The sequence below is a fragment of the Triticum urartu genome, chromosome 1A, assembly GCF_056163025.1.
Source record: "Triticum urartu cultivar PI428250 chromosome 1A, HENAU_Tu73, whole genome shotgun sequence".
NCBI classification, from domain to species: Eukaryota; Viridiplantae; Streptophyta; class Magnoliopsida; order Poales; family Poaceae; genus Triticum; species Triticum urartu.
The window spans coordinates 465,521,949-465,539,462 of NC_141873.1; the positions used below are offsets into that span (position 1 = coordinate 465,521,949).

General features: G+C 44.4%; 1 protein-coding gene across 1 annotated transcript; it reads right to left on the reverse strand.

Annotated features, from left to right (window-relative positions):
- Positions 1–7,453: 7,453 nt before the first annotated feature.
- Positions 7,454–13,624, reverse strand: KT2/3 (potassium transport 2/3). The gene is made up of 9 exons (XM_048684044.2): positions 13,143–13,624; positions 12,851–13,069; positions 10,392–10,550; positions 9,924–10,299; positions 9,286–9,843; positions 8,978–9,163; positions 8,793–8,868; positions 8,088–8,699; positions 7,454–7,953 (listed from the first exon to the last, which is right to left on the reverse strand). Exons 1-9 carry the CDS (start codon positions 13,352–13,354, stop codon positions 7,745–7,747), a joined length of 2,607 nt encoding a protein of 868 aa, XP_048540001.2. The 5' UTR covers positions 13,355–13,624; the 3' UTR covers positions 7,454–7,744.
- Between the last annotated feature and the right edge of the window lie 3,890 nt (positions 13,625–17,514).

Here is a 17,514-nt window from a genome sequence, read left to right on the forward strand (position 1 = left end):
TATTCAGTACATGGGATGTGTAAAGATTACCCCTCTTGCAACATGCCTACCATGCGGCTATGCCTCTAAGTCGTGCTCCGATACGTGGGAGATATAGCCACATTGTGGGTGTTATAAGTTGGTAATCAGAGCCGTCCCCGACTTAGGAGCCCCCTGCTTGATCGAATCGCTGACGTTGTTGTGTCTAGAACAAAATGTTTTGAGTCTTAGGATTATATATATCGGAGAGCAGGATTCTTTTTATATCGGAGAGTATTGCCATAACTCGTATAACTGATGCTTTTCGAAGGTTGAGGTAAATGATTTCCGAAGGTTTATTGGTTATGTGTTGAAGAATGGGTACATCTGGATGTAGGATTTGTTAGTTTTGGTGAGATATTATGCTTCCCCTGTATCCCCAACACCTGATTGCATAACCAGAAAGTTTCGGGAGTTTATAAGTGGGAATTCAAGTATCTCGTAGGATTTCTTTCCAACAGACACATGATACGATATGGAGTCTATCATATGTTTGTTTCCGGCTTATTCTGCAAGCCAATCCTTTGTTTTGTTTTCAGTTGTGGTATTCGAGTTGCTTCGAAGTCAAATGTTGATTCCATACCTTTCCTAAGCGATGTTCTCATATTTCTATGTGAATACCAATCCTTCTTAATCATCGAGGTTGTCATGTTAATTCTTTTCCAACCGGCGTGTTCCTCTTCAAGTGGATCCGATCTTTTGCCACATCTGCAAGACCCAATCTTAGTTTTCTCAACGTGGTTCGTTTCATCCGTTCCCAAGTTGCTTTTGTTTTTCCCGCCCTCCCACCCTTGTTTCTTCAAGGAATCAGATTTCTTAATCATGTATCCTTTTATTGATGGGAAGTCTCTCCATTCTTTTCTGTCAGTATTCTTATCCGGTGATTCTCAGGAAGTTACTAACGGAGCTTCAAGTTCGTCATTCTTCATTCTTTTTCTTCTCCGGTGGATTCAAGTCAAGTTTTCGGTGTTGATCATATCTCTTTCCTTATTTCAAATGTTTTCTCATGCTGGTGCACCTCTTAATCATTCACTTCTCGCTATTCATTGTTCCGGAGTGCTGAAGATATCTCAAAGATTCGTGTTTCCACTCTGCATTCATTCAATCTCTTTCGAGGATGTTATCTCTTTTGATGTTTTCGATTGTGAGAATTCTTTTCACCCATCCGGAGCAATTCAGGTGTATTTTTCAGTTTGATTCTTCGGAGACCATCATCTCAGAATTATTCATTCCAGCTTTCAACTCTCGTTATCCAAATCTTACCGATGCATCATTCAAGTAATTCTCTTATCAGCTTGTGATCTCTTCGTTCTCTTGTATCTAAATTCTCTCAAGTATCTTCGTTCATTTCCAATTCCTCCTGGTGATGCGTTCGTTTTCTTCGCTCGTTCTTTCAATCCTAATGGTGGTTCATTCAAGAGTTCCCTTCCTTATTATCATATCAACTCATTCGTTCTTTCAAATCCTACCGACGATTCGTTGAAGATCTTATTCAAGTTTGCGCTATACCTATCTTTATCCTTTTTATGAGAATAAGTAGTATGCCAAATCCATTGCTTGTCATCAATTTAATTGGTGAAGGATGCGCATAACATAATTCTTATTCTTGTTTCATCCAAGTGATTGATTCATTCTTACGGAGTTTGTTCACGATGGGTAAATTCTCGGTTCAAGTGCTTCATACTTTTCCCGAAGTTCCAAGATCTCTCACCTATATCACCGCGAACATTCATCTAATCATTGCAAGGCTTCAATCTTATTATCTTCATCCTTCACTTCTTTGTGATCATTCCTTTGATTACCGGAGTTCTTCATGGAGGCTACTTGATGGTTCATCAAGGATTTAATTCCTTCCTGAAGTGTTCATCGAGATTCTTTTTGAGGAGTTCAAACATTCTTCATCTTGCATTTCTAAGTACAGTTCAATCCTTTCTCCCTTATCTTGTGAGGTGATGTTATGTCATTTTGACAGTTGTTCAAAATGACGTATCTTAAATCCATCATTTTCTGTTCATTCAGGACATCTTTTCAACCCATCACCCTATTCTTTGGAGTTATCTTGGGTTATATTTCACCTAAAGCTTTCCATAAGGATTTTTGCTATTTATGGTGCTTATAAATGACTCAAATTCTTCATTTATCCTCCCGGTGAAATAAGTTTCTCGTCGCCTTGTTCATCTCATATCAATCCAATCTATTGTTTTTCGTTAGTGGCAGAATTTCACCTCAAGATTTCGAGATGTTTTCCATAAGCCCACTTCAAGCTTAGTCTTTTCGTTGTTGGTTTTCCAACAACATCGTTCGAACCTACTCCTAAAGGTGCTTTTTCAAGCTCATTTGAGGTAGAAGATGTTGTTTTCTCCTTCGTTCTTTTGATTCCATTCTTACATTTGTTCTGAAGGCATTGTGATGTTGCTCTCTTCGACCCATCATATTGTTTTGTCAAGATCATGTTCAATTCCTTCCATTTACAGTCGGAGTGCTATCCAAATTATATCGATTGTATTCCTTCTCTATCTTGTTTAACCGGAGTGTTGGGGATATCATTCCTCTTCTAACCGGAGTCTCATCCAAGTGCTTTTATTTTGCCAAGCTCATATTCTTTACCTTCCATTTCCAACCGGAGTATTGTCGTAATTGATCCTTATCGTTCCGTGTACATCTCGTTTCAACCGGAGTGCTTGCATGTACTTCTTGTCCATTGTAACCCTTTCTTATGTCTTTCAACCTACAAGGTTATCGTAATGTTCCTTGTTCCTCTTTTCTAACGGAGTGTTTCCAACTTTGTTCATCTTCGTTGTATTCTTTCTTTCAATTTGTTCAACCTCTCAAGGTTTGTGGTTTCACTCGCTTGTCCAAGAAGCAACTTAGTTTTACCTTTTCTCTTCCTCTTCTGTTTCCCTCCGGTGCCATCCTAGATCTCAGGACGAGATCCTCTCATAGTGGTGGAGTGTTGTGATGCCCCGAGACCGACGCGCCAGGTGTCTTCCAGTTATTTGCTGTTATTGCCTTGTCTTTCGCTTGCGTGTTGCTTCTTGCCTGGTGTTTTGTTCCACCCTTGCCGCCCTAGTTTCCGTCATACCGGTGTTATGTTCCTTGATTTTGCGTTCCTTACGCGGTTGGGTGTTATGGGAACCCCTTGACAGTTCGCTTTGAATAAAACTCCTCCAGCAAGGCCCAATCTTGGTTTTACATTTGCCTAACAACCTATCACCTTCCCTTGGGTTCTGCAGACTCAAGGGTCATCTTTATTTTAAACCCCCCGGGCCAGTGCTTGTCTAAGTGTTGGTCCGAACTAGAGCCCCTTGCAGCGCCACCTCGGGGAAACTTGAGGGCTGGTTTTAGTTGTACGGATTGCTCATCCGGTGTTGCCCTGAGAACGAGATATGTGCAGCTCCTATCGGGATGTTGGCACATCGGGCGGCTTTGCTGGTCTTGTTTTACCATTGTCGAAATGTCTTGTAACCGGGATTCCGAGACTGATCGGGCCTTCCCGGGAGAAGGAATATCCTTCCTTGACCGTGAGAGCTTGTGATGGGCTAAGTTGGGACACCCCTGCAGGGTTTGAACTTTCAAAAGCCGTGCCCGCGGTTATGGGCAGATGGGAATTTGTTAATACCCGGTTGTAGAGAACTTAACACTTAACTTAATTAAAATGCATCAACCGCGTGTGTAGCCGTGACGGTCTCTTTCCGGCGGAGTCCGGGAAGTGAACACGGTTATTGTGTTATGCTTGAACGTAAGTAGCTTCAGGATCACCTCTTGATCACTTCTAGATTCACGACCGCTGCGTTGCTTCTCTTTTCGCTCTTATTTGCGTATGTTAGCCACCATATATGCTTAGTGCTTGCTGCAGCTCCACCTCACTACCCTTTCCTACCCATAAGCTTAAATAGTCTTGATCTCGCGGGTGTGAGATTGCTGAGTCCTCGTGACTCACAGATACTTCCAAACAGTTGCAGGTGCCGATGATACCAGTGCAGGTGACGCAACCGAGCTCAAGTGGGAGCTCGATGAAGATCTTGATCATTGTTTTATGTCTTTTCCGGTTGATCAGTAGTGGAGCCCAGTTGGGACGATCAGAGATCTAGCATTTGGGGTTGTCTTTCTTTATTTTGGTTCCGTAGTCGGACCTTTGTTCATATCTTGTATGATGGTTGGTTTAATCATGTATTGTGTGAAGTGGCGATTGTAAGCCAACTCTTTACCCTTTTCTTATTCAGTACATGGGATGTGTAAAGATTACCCCTCTTGCGACACGCCTACCATGCGGCTATGCCTCTAAGTTGTGCCCCGATACGTGAGAGATATAGCCGCATTGTGGGTGTTATACCGCCCGGATCTAATTAGGCTTTATGCAGATAACCAAATGCATCATACAACTCTTTTTGCTTCGCTACCCACACTAGCCCAGCCAAAGAATCAGTTGCCTATTAAATTTGGAGAAAGTTATTTGCCAAACCATGTATTTTTCCATAATAGATTGGAACTCACGACTGGCTTTATTTGGTCTATTAACTCAGACACCATTTCTTTTTTACTCTGCATATAAAATTTGTTAGAAGTCAAACTTCGTCAAGTCTGTCCAACTTTGTAAGGAAAGATATCAACATTTGTAATACAAAATAAATACATTAGATGTGTCATGAATTTAATTTTCATATTGTATAACTTTTGTATCGTAGATGTTGATATTTTTTATATAAATATGGCCGAATTTATGAATTTTGAGTTCAGACAAATCTTACATGCGGGATAAAAAGGACCGGAGGGAGTATGTGCCAACCAACCAAGCTGAGTAATCCACTTGTACATGTAGAAACTAAATAATGTTTTATCTCTATCTTAAACATGATTTGACTAGAAAGAACTAATGGTTGGATCGGTGAAAATCTGAACCGATAGCCTCATCGGTCAGTTTTATAAACTACGCTCGCATCTTTAATTTTCAACAACCACTCACGATCAAACATTGTGGTAACTTTTGATCGGAGGAAAAAAATATTGAAAATATATCCTGATAACTCATGTGCAAATATTATGGTAATATATGCACCGCAGATTTGATAACTTACACACAAATACCGCAGTAACTTTGACCTAGAAAAAAGTTGTTGAAAACATACTCCTATAATTTCTGTGTAATTAACATGATAATATATGCACAACAGAGCTGATAACTCAAGCACAAATACCACAATAACTTTTATCCTGGGGAATTTTTTTGTTGAAAAACAAACCCCCAATAACTCATGTGCAAATAATATGAAAATATACACACCGGAGACGTGATAACTCATGTACAGTACTAACACCGCGGTAATTTTTTGACCCAAGAAAAAATTTATTGAAAATGTATCCCCGGTAACTCGGTGCAAATAGCATGATAATTTACGCACGACATAGCTGATAACTCATATACAAACACCATGACAACTTTTGAGTCTAGGAAAATGTTATTGAAAACATACCCCGATAACTACTGCATAAATAACATGGTAATATAAGCTCCACAGACGTGATAATTTACATACAATCATCACAATAACTATTTGACCCGACGAAGAAGTTCTTGAAAACAAACCCGGGGTAACTTTGGTGTAATACAATTTACTCATCGCAGATCTGGTAACTTGCGTATGAACACCATGACAACTTTGACCAGAACGGGAAAAATTGGTGAAAACATACCCCCGGTAACTTCTTGTGCATAGTACAGTGATATACACACCGCAGGCATGATAATTTAGGTACAAAACATTGCGGTAACTTTTGCCCGGGAAAAATGTTGTTGAAAATATATCCTCAATAACTTATGTGTAAATAGCATGGTAATACATACACCACAAATGTGATAACTTATTTTTAGCCTAGGCGTGGTACTTTTGATTAAAAGAATGTCGGAACGTATCAACAAGGATCTAGTTTCGAAGGTCTCGTGGCGATGGATTTTGAATTGGACCGACGGGTTGAGCTACAAAACATTTCAATTTTCAAATTTGGGAGAATCTAGGATGACATCAGCTTTTGTCCTTTAATGCATGTGGGAAGAAGATTGAATGAACCGGTTTTATGCATCTGTAATTTCTCTATAAATAACATGATAGCTTTTGTACTACAAGCGTGAGAACTTACGTGGCCTAGGTGTGAACTTTTGACTCAAAAAATGTCAAAATATATTAACATTGGATATAGTTTTGAAAGTCTCGTCGCGATTAAATGTTTATATGAAAATGGATTTTGAATCAGATGAGCGGTCTGAGCTGCAAAATATTTTGATTTTTTGAAATACAGAGAATCTAAGATGACACCAATTTTCTATCTTCTAGTGTATGCATGCATGTAATTAGAGGGACGAGTGCATGTAGGAGGATAGGAAGTTATTCTAATGCATGCATGTAATTAGAGGATGAGGGACGCGTTTGATAGCCTACAAATATAACAATTGATAGTTAGTGAAGTTCATTAAATTTTGGTCATTGTATGATTTGTTGCTGAAATTTTGGTTGCCAATGGATGAACTCCTTCCATCCAAATATATAGGGACTGATATGTTTTTTCTAGGTTGGATCTAACCATTGGTTAGATTAATAATACACATGAGATGCATGATATAAAATAGGATGTTTCTGTAGATTTTAGGAGAATGAAACAAGACGACCTGATTTTCCTCTATCAAGATACTACTATTTTGTTAGGAATGAACCTAAAATAATCCCGTTCTTCTGGAAATGACCAACATCATTTTGCTGTGGGTGCCAGAACTATAACCTTTGCCTGCTCTGAAAGCAAATGGAGGAGACCGCGACACACATTCTATTTCAATGTAGGTTCTCCTGGCGGGTCTGAACCGAGGTTGCTATGTGGATTGGCCTACATACTAGTGTTGTGAGGATCTGACGGTTTGAAGCTTTTGTTTGAGATTGGCGATTAAAATGTGATTGATCGTGCAAACCAAAGAAAGGCTCTCACCTCCTTGTTTATGCTTGTTTCTTGGGAGATTTGGAAAGAGCGCAATGCTAGGGTCTTTCATAACTCCGCCGTTATGGTGATGATTGTCTTTGCGAGGATAAAGGAGGAGGCTCGGTTTTGGGCCCTTGTCGGTGCCATACATTTGAGTAATGTAATGCCGCTAGAGTAGTTTTTTGTACCCCGCTTTGCAAAAAAATTGTCTAATCATTCTTTCTTAATCAATGAAAACGGCAAATCGTTTGCCTTGTTTCGCAAAGAAAAAACATGGAGCGTTTTTTTGTAGGAAAGGAAACGCTGGAATGTTCAACGCGTAAGTTCCACAGTTCCTCAGTGAATTTAACATGCATCCTAAAGGGCTCTAATTGAAATGCTTAAGCTCTAAAGTCTGAACACACAATGCTCAGTGGCAAACCACATTGTTGCATGTGTTCATAATTTGCAGCTGAAATGTCCCGACTCATGATCAAAACAAGCGGGTGAAGCCAACTTAAGGCTGATTTCCATGTCCGATCATGTCTACATCATCCATTTTCTTCGATAAAATGACCACGTACATCATCCATGCATCTGCACTGTCCGTGCTCCTTTTTTGGGGGCCGGAGGCACTATTTGCAATCGACTATTGTCCATGCATAAGGGGAAACATCGCAAATCACTCGCGTGGCAGTTGTCACCTTGCTTGAACCGTTGCCACGGGAATGACTGGATTATTCAGGGCTAGAGAAAAAAAAAATGCAGCTAGCACATATCAGAATTATATGGCATGTGCTGCTGAAACAGCTGAACCTACGGACGATGTGTGCGATAAAGCAACAGAGGAATCCATTGACGCCAACATCCTCATGTGCTCTTCGGTGACTATGAACAGCTTGTCGTTGTCCCGGATCACGTCCAACGAGTCGATCTCCGCCCCTTCGCCGTTCAGGATCAGTGCCTTCTCCGCGTCGACTTTCAGCTTCTCTCCTGAAAGAAAACACACACACAGACGTTTGAAATGCTAATTCCTCGTTTTTCATTGCAACAAATTCATTCACTTGGTGAAACATCCAGTTGATGGTGCGCTGTTGCATCCGCACAGCTACTGGCTGAATACTTACCGATGATGGTTTTGAACCCCTCCATCGTGGCGGGAAGATTGATGAGCTTGCCGGCTTCGGAGCTGTGGTTTCTCACGAACGGATGGCCCTTGTAGATGCTCACCCGAGGCCAGTGCGTGCTGTCCGGTCTCGTGCTGCCTGGGATTGGGAACCTCCCCTGACGAAGCTCCCCGGACGACGAGCTGGCGGCCGTGACGGTGCTCGCCGGCGAGTCGTAGATGGTGATCGGGTGGCCGACCTCCCGCATCTTCACGAGCTCCCGCAGCTCGCCCGCCGACACCGTGGTCTGCCGCGGGGCGGAGCCGTCGTCGTCGTCAAGGCTGGCCTTGTCCACGCTGGCCCCGTTCATGACGAGGAACCTGGCCACGTCCGCCTGGCCCTCGGACAGCGCGACGCGCAGCGCCGTGGCGCCGTCGTGGTCCTCGGAGTCGAGGTCCAGGCCGTGCTTGAGGAGCTCGCGGAGCGTGTCGACGTCGCCGCGCCGCGCGGCGAGGCAGAGGAGGTCGCCGCCGGCGCGCGGGTTCGAGACGCGCGCGACGTGGTACAGGTTGCTGAACACCTTATGGTGCCTCGCCGCGATGGCGTGCCACAGCGCCGTGGTGCCCTGCGCGTCTGCGGTTTGCATACACCGGTCGCGAATAGTTAGCAAACTTGGTCGCACTGAAATGTATTCTACGTGTTGTGTTTGTTGTTACTATTACCTACCTTTGATGTTGATGTTGCACCCGTGCATGAGCAGAGCCTGCACGCAGCCCTCGTACCCCTTTGACGCCGCGATGTGCTGTGGGTGCCATCGTTGCCAAGAACAGGGCATGCATGCATGCAGATCAGCACACACACTGTAAAAATGAGGGAAAATGTGATAAATAGTGTGTTGTTTGTCTACTTACCAGCGCGGTTCTTCCCTTGGAGTCACGGACGTCGGGGTCCATCCCGACCTTGAGGAGGTCCTCAAGGAAGCCAGCGTTCCCCGTGGCGGCGACCGTCAGCAGATTGCACGGGACGATGTTGCCGCTGCCGCCCGCTCCGGTGCTCTCGCCCAGCAGCTCCTTCATGTCATGCACCTCAATCTGATGCTGCAACACAACCACCATTTCTTTCAACCAACAAATCACATTACTGACTCACAATCTTTCTTGCCACATCTGACACACAAACAAAAAATGTAGTAGCAACATAGTAAGATGCATCGACCAACCTTGAGGAAGTTCCTGACGATGAGGGCGCTGTCGTCGGGCTTGCTCTGCATGACCTCCCTGAGCGTGGCCTGCTTGAGCCGCAGCAGCTGGCTGAGCGTCCTGGTCCGGAACGTGAAGGTCTGCGGGCGGTCGCTCAGCGCGCTCACCTCGCCGAAGATGTCCATGGTGCCCAGCTTTCCCATCACCTCCTCCCGCTCGCCGTTGAAGTATATGATCTCCACCTCGCCGGACACGACGATGTACACGTCGTCCGCCGCCTCGTTCTGCACGATCACGTCCTCCTTGGGCGGTATGTACTCCGGCTTGGTCTTGGTGACCAGCAGCAGCTGCGCCTCCCTGGAGATGCCCCTGAAGAGGTACACCTCCTTGACCACGGGGAGGAAGAGGTGCTCGCAGATGCTCTTGCAGATGGACTTGGGCAGCTGGTCCATGAGCTGCTGCTGGTTCAGGCTCTCCGCCCTGAACTTGAGGCACATGTAGGCCAGGATCTGCTGCTGCAGCCGCGGCGGCAGGTGGTTCCGGCACACGAAGTTGGACGCCGCGCGAATGCTGTTCCGCTGCCAGCCAATCAAAAGGAACTCAACTCAACAGATGTACTCACAAAAAATGGCGATCGAGGTTCAGAAGTGGAACTTACGAACTCCATGGTGCGGCGGGTGCCCTCGACGACGAGGTTGGTCATGTTGCCGATGAGGTAGGCGGTGAGGCCGAGGTTGAAGAGCATGTAGAAGATGTTGAAGATCATCTCGAGGTTGTTCTGGGCGTGCAGGTCGCCGTAGCCGACGGTGGTCATGGTGGTGATGGACCAGTAGATGGAGGAGATGTAGCGGATCCACAGGCTCTCCTGCCGGAAGTTGGGGATCACGGCGCCGATCCACGTCTTGTCCCGGTCCGGGTACCGGTCCGCCAGCAGGTAGTAGAGGCACCCGGCGCAGTGCACCAGGAACAGCGTCACCGCGATGAGCCGCGCGCAGCGCACCCAGAAGTAGCTGAACCTGATGTCCTTCTCCAGCCTGACGATACAATCGGTTCAGATCAGCCATTGTCGATCGATTTCGAGTTCTGAAGATCTAGTAATGTCCATGCATGGCTGTTGCTTGATTACCTTGTGAAGAACTGCTTCACCTTCCTGAGACGCCAGAGTCGGAGCAGGCCGAGCAGGCTGTACACCATGCCTTCCCTCACCTCGCCGTTGACGAGGTAGGCTATGCCCTGGTACGGGATCGTCGACGCCACGTCCATGATGAAGAACGTCGACAGATACCTACGCATACATGCACATCCATCAGCAATGTCGCAGCAAGGAAGATAATCTTCAAATCAATTATACATGATTATCAGAAGAGAGCAGAATTCTGAAAGCTTGGGCTTAGGTGTACGTATCTTTGTGGACCCTGTCCCGATCTGTAAAGCTAGTGGCCATATCTTGGATCTCCAATCCACCAAAAAGGAACAGGAGCTACCACTGTTTGATCGATCACACGATGTGGTCCATTTGGGTCGCGGTACAGAGTGCCCGTGTTCTGCACTTTTGCATAATTTCTAGCTTCATAATAACACGGTTTGGTTTGGGTCCTTTACTGATTATTATCAGGTTCTATCTCTAGTTCTCAAATTTCTTTTCGTCAATTGCCTTTTCTTGGCCTGTTCTTTATTTTGACTAAGTTTGGCCACGTAAGGTATTTGGTGAAATCTCCCTAGCTAGTACGTGTTGTCAAGATTTCATGTGATGCAAGAGGTGAAGAGAATTTTGGAGATTACTGAGCAAGTATTTGATCCCAAGTAGATGGCAGAATGAACCAAGGAAGATTCCAAACAGTACAGTCCAGGCTTAGCAAAACGCTTGTAGACTGGAACGAAAGGTACATGGCATCTTCTAGTAAGGAAATCCTTTTTAAGTCAATAGCTCAGGCCATACCCACCTATGTGATAAGTGTGTTTAAACTTTTATATCAGTGTGATAATTTTATTAGAATTATGCGTCAATATTGGTGGGGAGTTGAAAATGAAAGAGGAAAAATGGCTTAGTTGCTTGGGACAAGCCTATCCTACCGAAACGAAAGGGAGGGTTCGGCTTCAGAGACATGAGAGCATTTAATCAAGCCCTCTTGCCCAAACAAGTATGGCGGTTACTGGACAAGGCAGAAAGTTTGTGTGCTCGCCTACTTAAGTCGAAATACTATCCTAAGGGGTAGCTTATTGATTGGTATTTACAGGCAATTCTTCAATGGTGTGGAAGGGGATTGGACATGGACTTCAACTTATTAAGAAAAGACTAGTCTCGAGGATAGGCAATGGCTCATCTATTTGGACTTGGCGTGACCCTTGGATCCCGAGGGGAGCACCTTTCCTTCATCTAACACCTAAGAGACAGTGCTGACTTAACAAAGTGCAACAACAAAGCTATGTAGACTCCTAGGGGGGGTGTGCCCCCCCCCCCCCCCCCCCCCCCCTCAACATGGAACCAACTTGTGAAGAAAAAAATTTAGTGAGGGCTTAGCTGAGAACTTTTTTAGCTTTTGCCCCCACCCCCTCCCCCAAACACTTGTACTTGACATCCCCCCTAGTTGATTCTGCCTAGCTCCGCCATTGACAAAGTGTCCGAGTTTTCCATCAAAATAGGAATGTCATTAGTCATTGAGTGGTCTAGTCTTTCTATTATTGTGCGATCAGATTCGCTAGGACCACTGTCTTCGATGGTGGATGCCTCGCTCATCAGATCACCATCTGGTTATCTAGTGCAGGAGATCAAGCTTTTGTTGGATGAACGGGAGTTTAAACATTGCAAGATTGGTAGATCACATAATAGGGTAGCCCATAGTCTTGCGAACTATGCTCGGAGTGTTCGGAGCACAGCTTGTTGGTTGCATAGTATGGCTGATTGTAATTCTATTGGTTCGGAATAAAAATTCCCTGATTCCTCGCAAATAAAAAATATTTTGTGTTATGCCAGGTGTCAAGTGTGGATACACGGAACAACCTTGCCCATGGCTTTGGCATGGACACATATCCCCATCGTCATCGGGCAATTCGGGATCGGAAATACAGTACTACTCCCAAAAGTTGTATTAAATGTGCATCAATTAATATGGATCCAAGGGAATAGAAAAGTTGGCATTTGGTTTTATCCAACCACATGCTAAATTGCTAATAACAGAAGAGAAATGGATCTAGGAGACAACTTGTATCCGAAACAGGAAATAAATTAAGCAGGAGTAAGATGCACAATATCTCGGCATACTTTAGGCCGCCCATCCGTCATAAAGGCTGGACGTCGTGACGGGGGTCAAGTGTGGATACATGACAACACACCCACCCATGGACTTTGCATGACAACATGATATGTTTATTTATGGAAATGGAAGAGCTTTACTTGCATGAAAACATGCATATATCTTGCCATGCCATGTTCATTTGGGAAGAAAAATGAGAGGTGAGAAGTGGGTAACATGCACAAATAACTGACGTTCGTTCATGCAACTCCAAGGAAGAAGAAGGGAGGACTGCCGAACAAGGTAGCACGTACTACGTAGGTTAGGTGGGTAAGCCGTACTACGTACGTACCTGAAGGTTATCCTCCTCCTGTCGCGGACGAGGAGCTGCGTCCTGGAGTCGATGTAGGCGACGAAGAAGGTGAGGACGATGTCCACGGCGAAGAAGATGTCGACGACCATGTCGGCCACCTCCAGGCCCCCCTTGGGCCTGGCCTCCATGAAGGCCACCTCGAACGGGTACACCCACGCCGAGTAGGCCACCAGGATCACCATGAACGTCTCCCAGCACCTAAACCATTAGCATTCTTGTAAGACGGCGGAGGAGTAGCAGGTACCGATGGTGGTGTGGCCTCATGTCTCACCTGTATCTGGAGTCGAGGGGCGAGACGACCCTCTTATCGGAGTCGGAAGTGGACTGGGTGAGGCTGGAGCCTAGGGGCGGCAGCATGAGCTTGGACAGGTTCCGGAGGTTGAAGGAGCGGGAGGCGCCGGAGCCGGAGCCGAAGCCCGTGCTCGAGCCGCTGGCGGCGCTGGTGCCGCCGCTGCTCGCGCTCTGCAAGCTCGAGATCTTCATTGCTCCCGGCGAAGAAGAGCTGCCTCGACTCTTCTAATTGGAGAACTAACTAGACGTAGCACGTACACTGTTTACGCACCACTCGTGCTAGCTAAGATAATTCTTGTGGGGACATCGAATGAAGATAACCGAGAAAGGCAGGGGCGAAGCGAGAATCAAATCAAGGCATCGAAATAATGGAGGCGGGGCATCCATCTATCGATCCATGGATCCATCAATAATGGAGGAGGGGGAGGGGTCCTGTCCGGGACGAAAGTGACCAGGCACACGCTGCCGGCCCGCGGGTTCGGCCAGTATATATGCAGAGCCAGCGCGCGCGCGCACGCGGGCAGCCGAGCCACGCACGCACGTAGCTCTACGCCTCTACCCCTGGTACGTCGATGCAGAGGTTCCCTAGCGACGAGTGCACAACGACCGGTGGTATGTTGTGGCTGTGGCCGAGAGAATTCACAGTGCCATGACAGTGATCTCGCTCCCAATAGGCTATTGCCAATGCCAATGGCTGTGTGTTTATGGAATGTTCGTTGATGTGGACTGTGGAGCCATGCCCCGGGTCCATGCAGATGCCCAGCCCAGTTGCCTACCTCTCTGTCTGCCTCGAGCACCAAGCATGTATATGTGCGAGCTGATTCATCAGGTCCTTTCGGGTTTGGAGCTTTGTACTAGCACATAATTGATCGGAGACAGTGCACGCTGCAGTCCCGATCGTGGGTACGTGCTGCCTGCTCGCGCCAAGTGCAGGTTTGCTTCTCCATGTTTATCACGACCGATGACGCTGTTGGGCAATTCGGATGTAATATTTTCTAGTTTTGGGGCTGGCACAGCGTGGTGTCAACTTATTTCTTCACATGTGCTTGTTCAAATATGTCATGCAATATCTCGCAAAGAGAAAAATATGCCATGCAATGCATGCTCTTTGGTTCTGCATTCTTGGTCGCTTCGGTTGTTTATTAGGCCTGCTCGTGGAGTCCTTCTACCGCTCCACGCTCGGCTGGCTTGAAATTTTGCATATTTCGATGGGGTCCGTAACACTTGTAACCCTAAAATTTTGAGCCAGTTTTAATCTGAAATTTATATTTGGTTAAAATTCATTAATTGAAATTTGAAAACTCAAAATCCTAAAGAATTTCCAAAATATGCGAAATTTCCAAAATTTTGCATATTTCAGTGACGCCCAAAAGCTTTCCGTTTCCAAAACTAAAAACCTCCTACCGCAACTGGCCCGACAGCAAGAAGTGTTGTTTTTGTATTCATAAAACAATTAAACACCTTTTTTAATGCAAGTTTGCCCGCTCTACGTGGTAGTCATCCAAATAGCATCAAACTTGTGCCGTCCACAAGTATTGCCAATATTTTTAATCATTGGTTGGACGGTATTTCAAATAGATTCAACATGCCAATAAGAGTAATAGCGTATGCCTTAATGTGGTGGCTTTGACTATGTAGAAATGATTTCATTTTTAGTGGCAAAAAAGTTTCTCCTTTACAGATTGTTTTCTGATGTACGCACTCGCCTCGTATATGGTATATGATACAACAAGTGAAGTACTGACCGCTATTCAAGGCAGTCTGTACGTAGTTGGAGCAAGTGGCTGCGGAGATTCTTTCCTAATATGGGTGTCTGCATAACCTCCCAGCTGATCCACCACCACTATAGAAATAAGCATAGTGCCGGTCTATAAGGCTCTACTGTTGTTGTCTTGACGGTTAACTTTATTAGTTTTTATTGAACTTTTCGGAATTGATTGTGTGCATCCTAGTTATGCAGAGGCCAGATGTCACTCATAATGCTTCGTATTGGTTATATTTAAAATAATAAAAGCGTCGTTTATCGAAAAACTTTCTACCTTATGTCGGCAAAGCAGTCATTAATTTAATCGTCGGGCTTCAACCTTCTGTCTAGGAGAAAAAACGTTGGATGTGAAATTTTCAGCTTTCTGTGTGTATTCCTTTTTCTTAACGCTTTCTGGTGCGTTTCTCGGTTAGCTGAACGACAGTGTCAGAAAGAATAAAAAAAGATTGGCTGGCCGAGCCACATTATTTCTCTTCCAGAAGATCGAGCGGGGTAGGCTGATATAGTGATAAGCTTGGATCTCTGGTTCAGAAGAATTTACACAAATATTATCTTCCGGTGCCATAATTAATCACTGGAGATTATGATGGGCGATCTTGACTAGAAACAGTAGAATGAGACGGTTGAGCCAACATCAGAGTAACCAAGATGATGCCGGAAACAATTACTAGAAGCTCACATACTGGCCTCACGAATGACAGGTTGTGGGCACCCTTAAATAGGCATCATATATGCACATCACATCATGATCTTCAGTCTTTGATTTTGCCTAAACGTGTTGGTGCCGACGCATGTACCCAACTTTACGTGAATTCCGCTGCAAATTTTTTTGGTCTTGGCCAAAAGTATTGTGCTCGGTTGATTAAATTGGTGATGGTTTTCCTGCAAAATTAAATTAAATTGGTAAGGGTTTGTTTTTAGAAGAAATAATTAGAATGATGGATTGTATAAATGCAACTTAGCAGGAGTAAAAATGTGAAGTGGACTTGTATTAGTAGATGGAGGGAGTATTAGGATGAATATGAAATATAAGTAGTTCTCAGTAAAGAAAGCCAATGGCACGGTACATCATGTTATAATTCATATTGAAGCTATATACACGAGAAATTGTTAATTGTGGTAACAAAGAAAAGAAAACTACCCCTAATTTGTCACCAATTACAAAAAGCTTTGAACAAAATTGTTAACAACCTAGAAAGGCCTTGACCTATGTATTCACTTGTTATTCTCAAGAAATAATTTAGCACAGAGAACCTGACACCAATTGTGGCTGCAGAGCGGCGAGTTCTTCTGAGCGGCAGGAGGTGGTTCCTCGTAGTGCCATCTGCAATAACCTACCGAGTGAATGATAATGCTGACTAGTTTAAGAAGTTGCTTACTAACAAAAGGAAAGCTTAGTATATTTGATGTCTAGATTAATTGGAGAACAGATAAGCTTCAGTATAACCTAGAAATAACTTAGTATATTCTAAAACAGTAAAGCTTCTTTAAACCTTGGTCATACATATTCATTATCAGCAGTGATGAACATGTACTTACTGCTACTTTTTTGTCAAACTTTGTTCTATTAACAATTACAGCTATTCACAAAGAATTTAAAGGTAGGTAGGTAGCTAATCAATATAACTACTACAGAGAATTGTTCAGTTCTACTTTATAAAGGTCCATGTATCAAATGGTGTACCAATTAGGTCTATATCACAATTATTTGTGTTCTACTTATGGTTAAAATGGTGTGTTTAGCCAAAAAAAAAACAGTGCCAAGAGCTCCTCCTTATTTGAAGCACACATCAAAGAAACTTAGATACGTCTGAACTACAAATGCACAGAATGCCTGAACAATGAATCAGATTCTTAGAAATCCGCAGAAGCAAGAGCATAAACACAAAATGTATGAGGATGTAAGGAACCATATGGATCTAATTATGTTCATCATCAGTCCTAGGCCTCGCTTGACGAATAGGGCATGAAGAGATTTGAAGAACACAAACCACAATAGAGACTCAAAGTAGACCAATCAACTAAATCCAGATTATCTAGTTGTTATTTTTTTAAACAGATGTATAAGATTTGCCTCATCTATTAATTAAGGAGAGGATAGAATTTATTACAAGTGACCCCCTATACAACTAACAGTGTAATTGGTAGCCTCTTGGAGGGGATCCCGACAACAAGCCTACCATGGGGCCAAGAAGGCCCACCAAGGAGCTAGCGACAGAAGGGAGCCCGGAGTATCGAATACGCATCTAAGGATCATCTTGGCCCCCAAGTGAAAGGATCGATATGGTTGACTAGAGGGGGGGGGGGGTGAATAGGCAACTACCAATTTTTAACTTTTCTTTATCAAATTAAACCTTGCATCAAAGTAGGTTGTCTAGATGTGCAACTAGGTGAGCAACCTATATGATGCAATAACAACAAGCATACAAGCAAACAAGAGAAGTAACACTAAAGAGCTTGCACAAGTAAAGGTAAGAGATAACCAAGAGTGGATCCGGTGAAGACGAGGATGTGTTACCGAAGTTCCTTCCTTTTGAGGGGAAGTACGTCTCCGCTAGAGCAGTGTGGAGGCACAATGCTCCCCAAG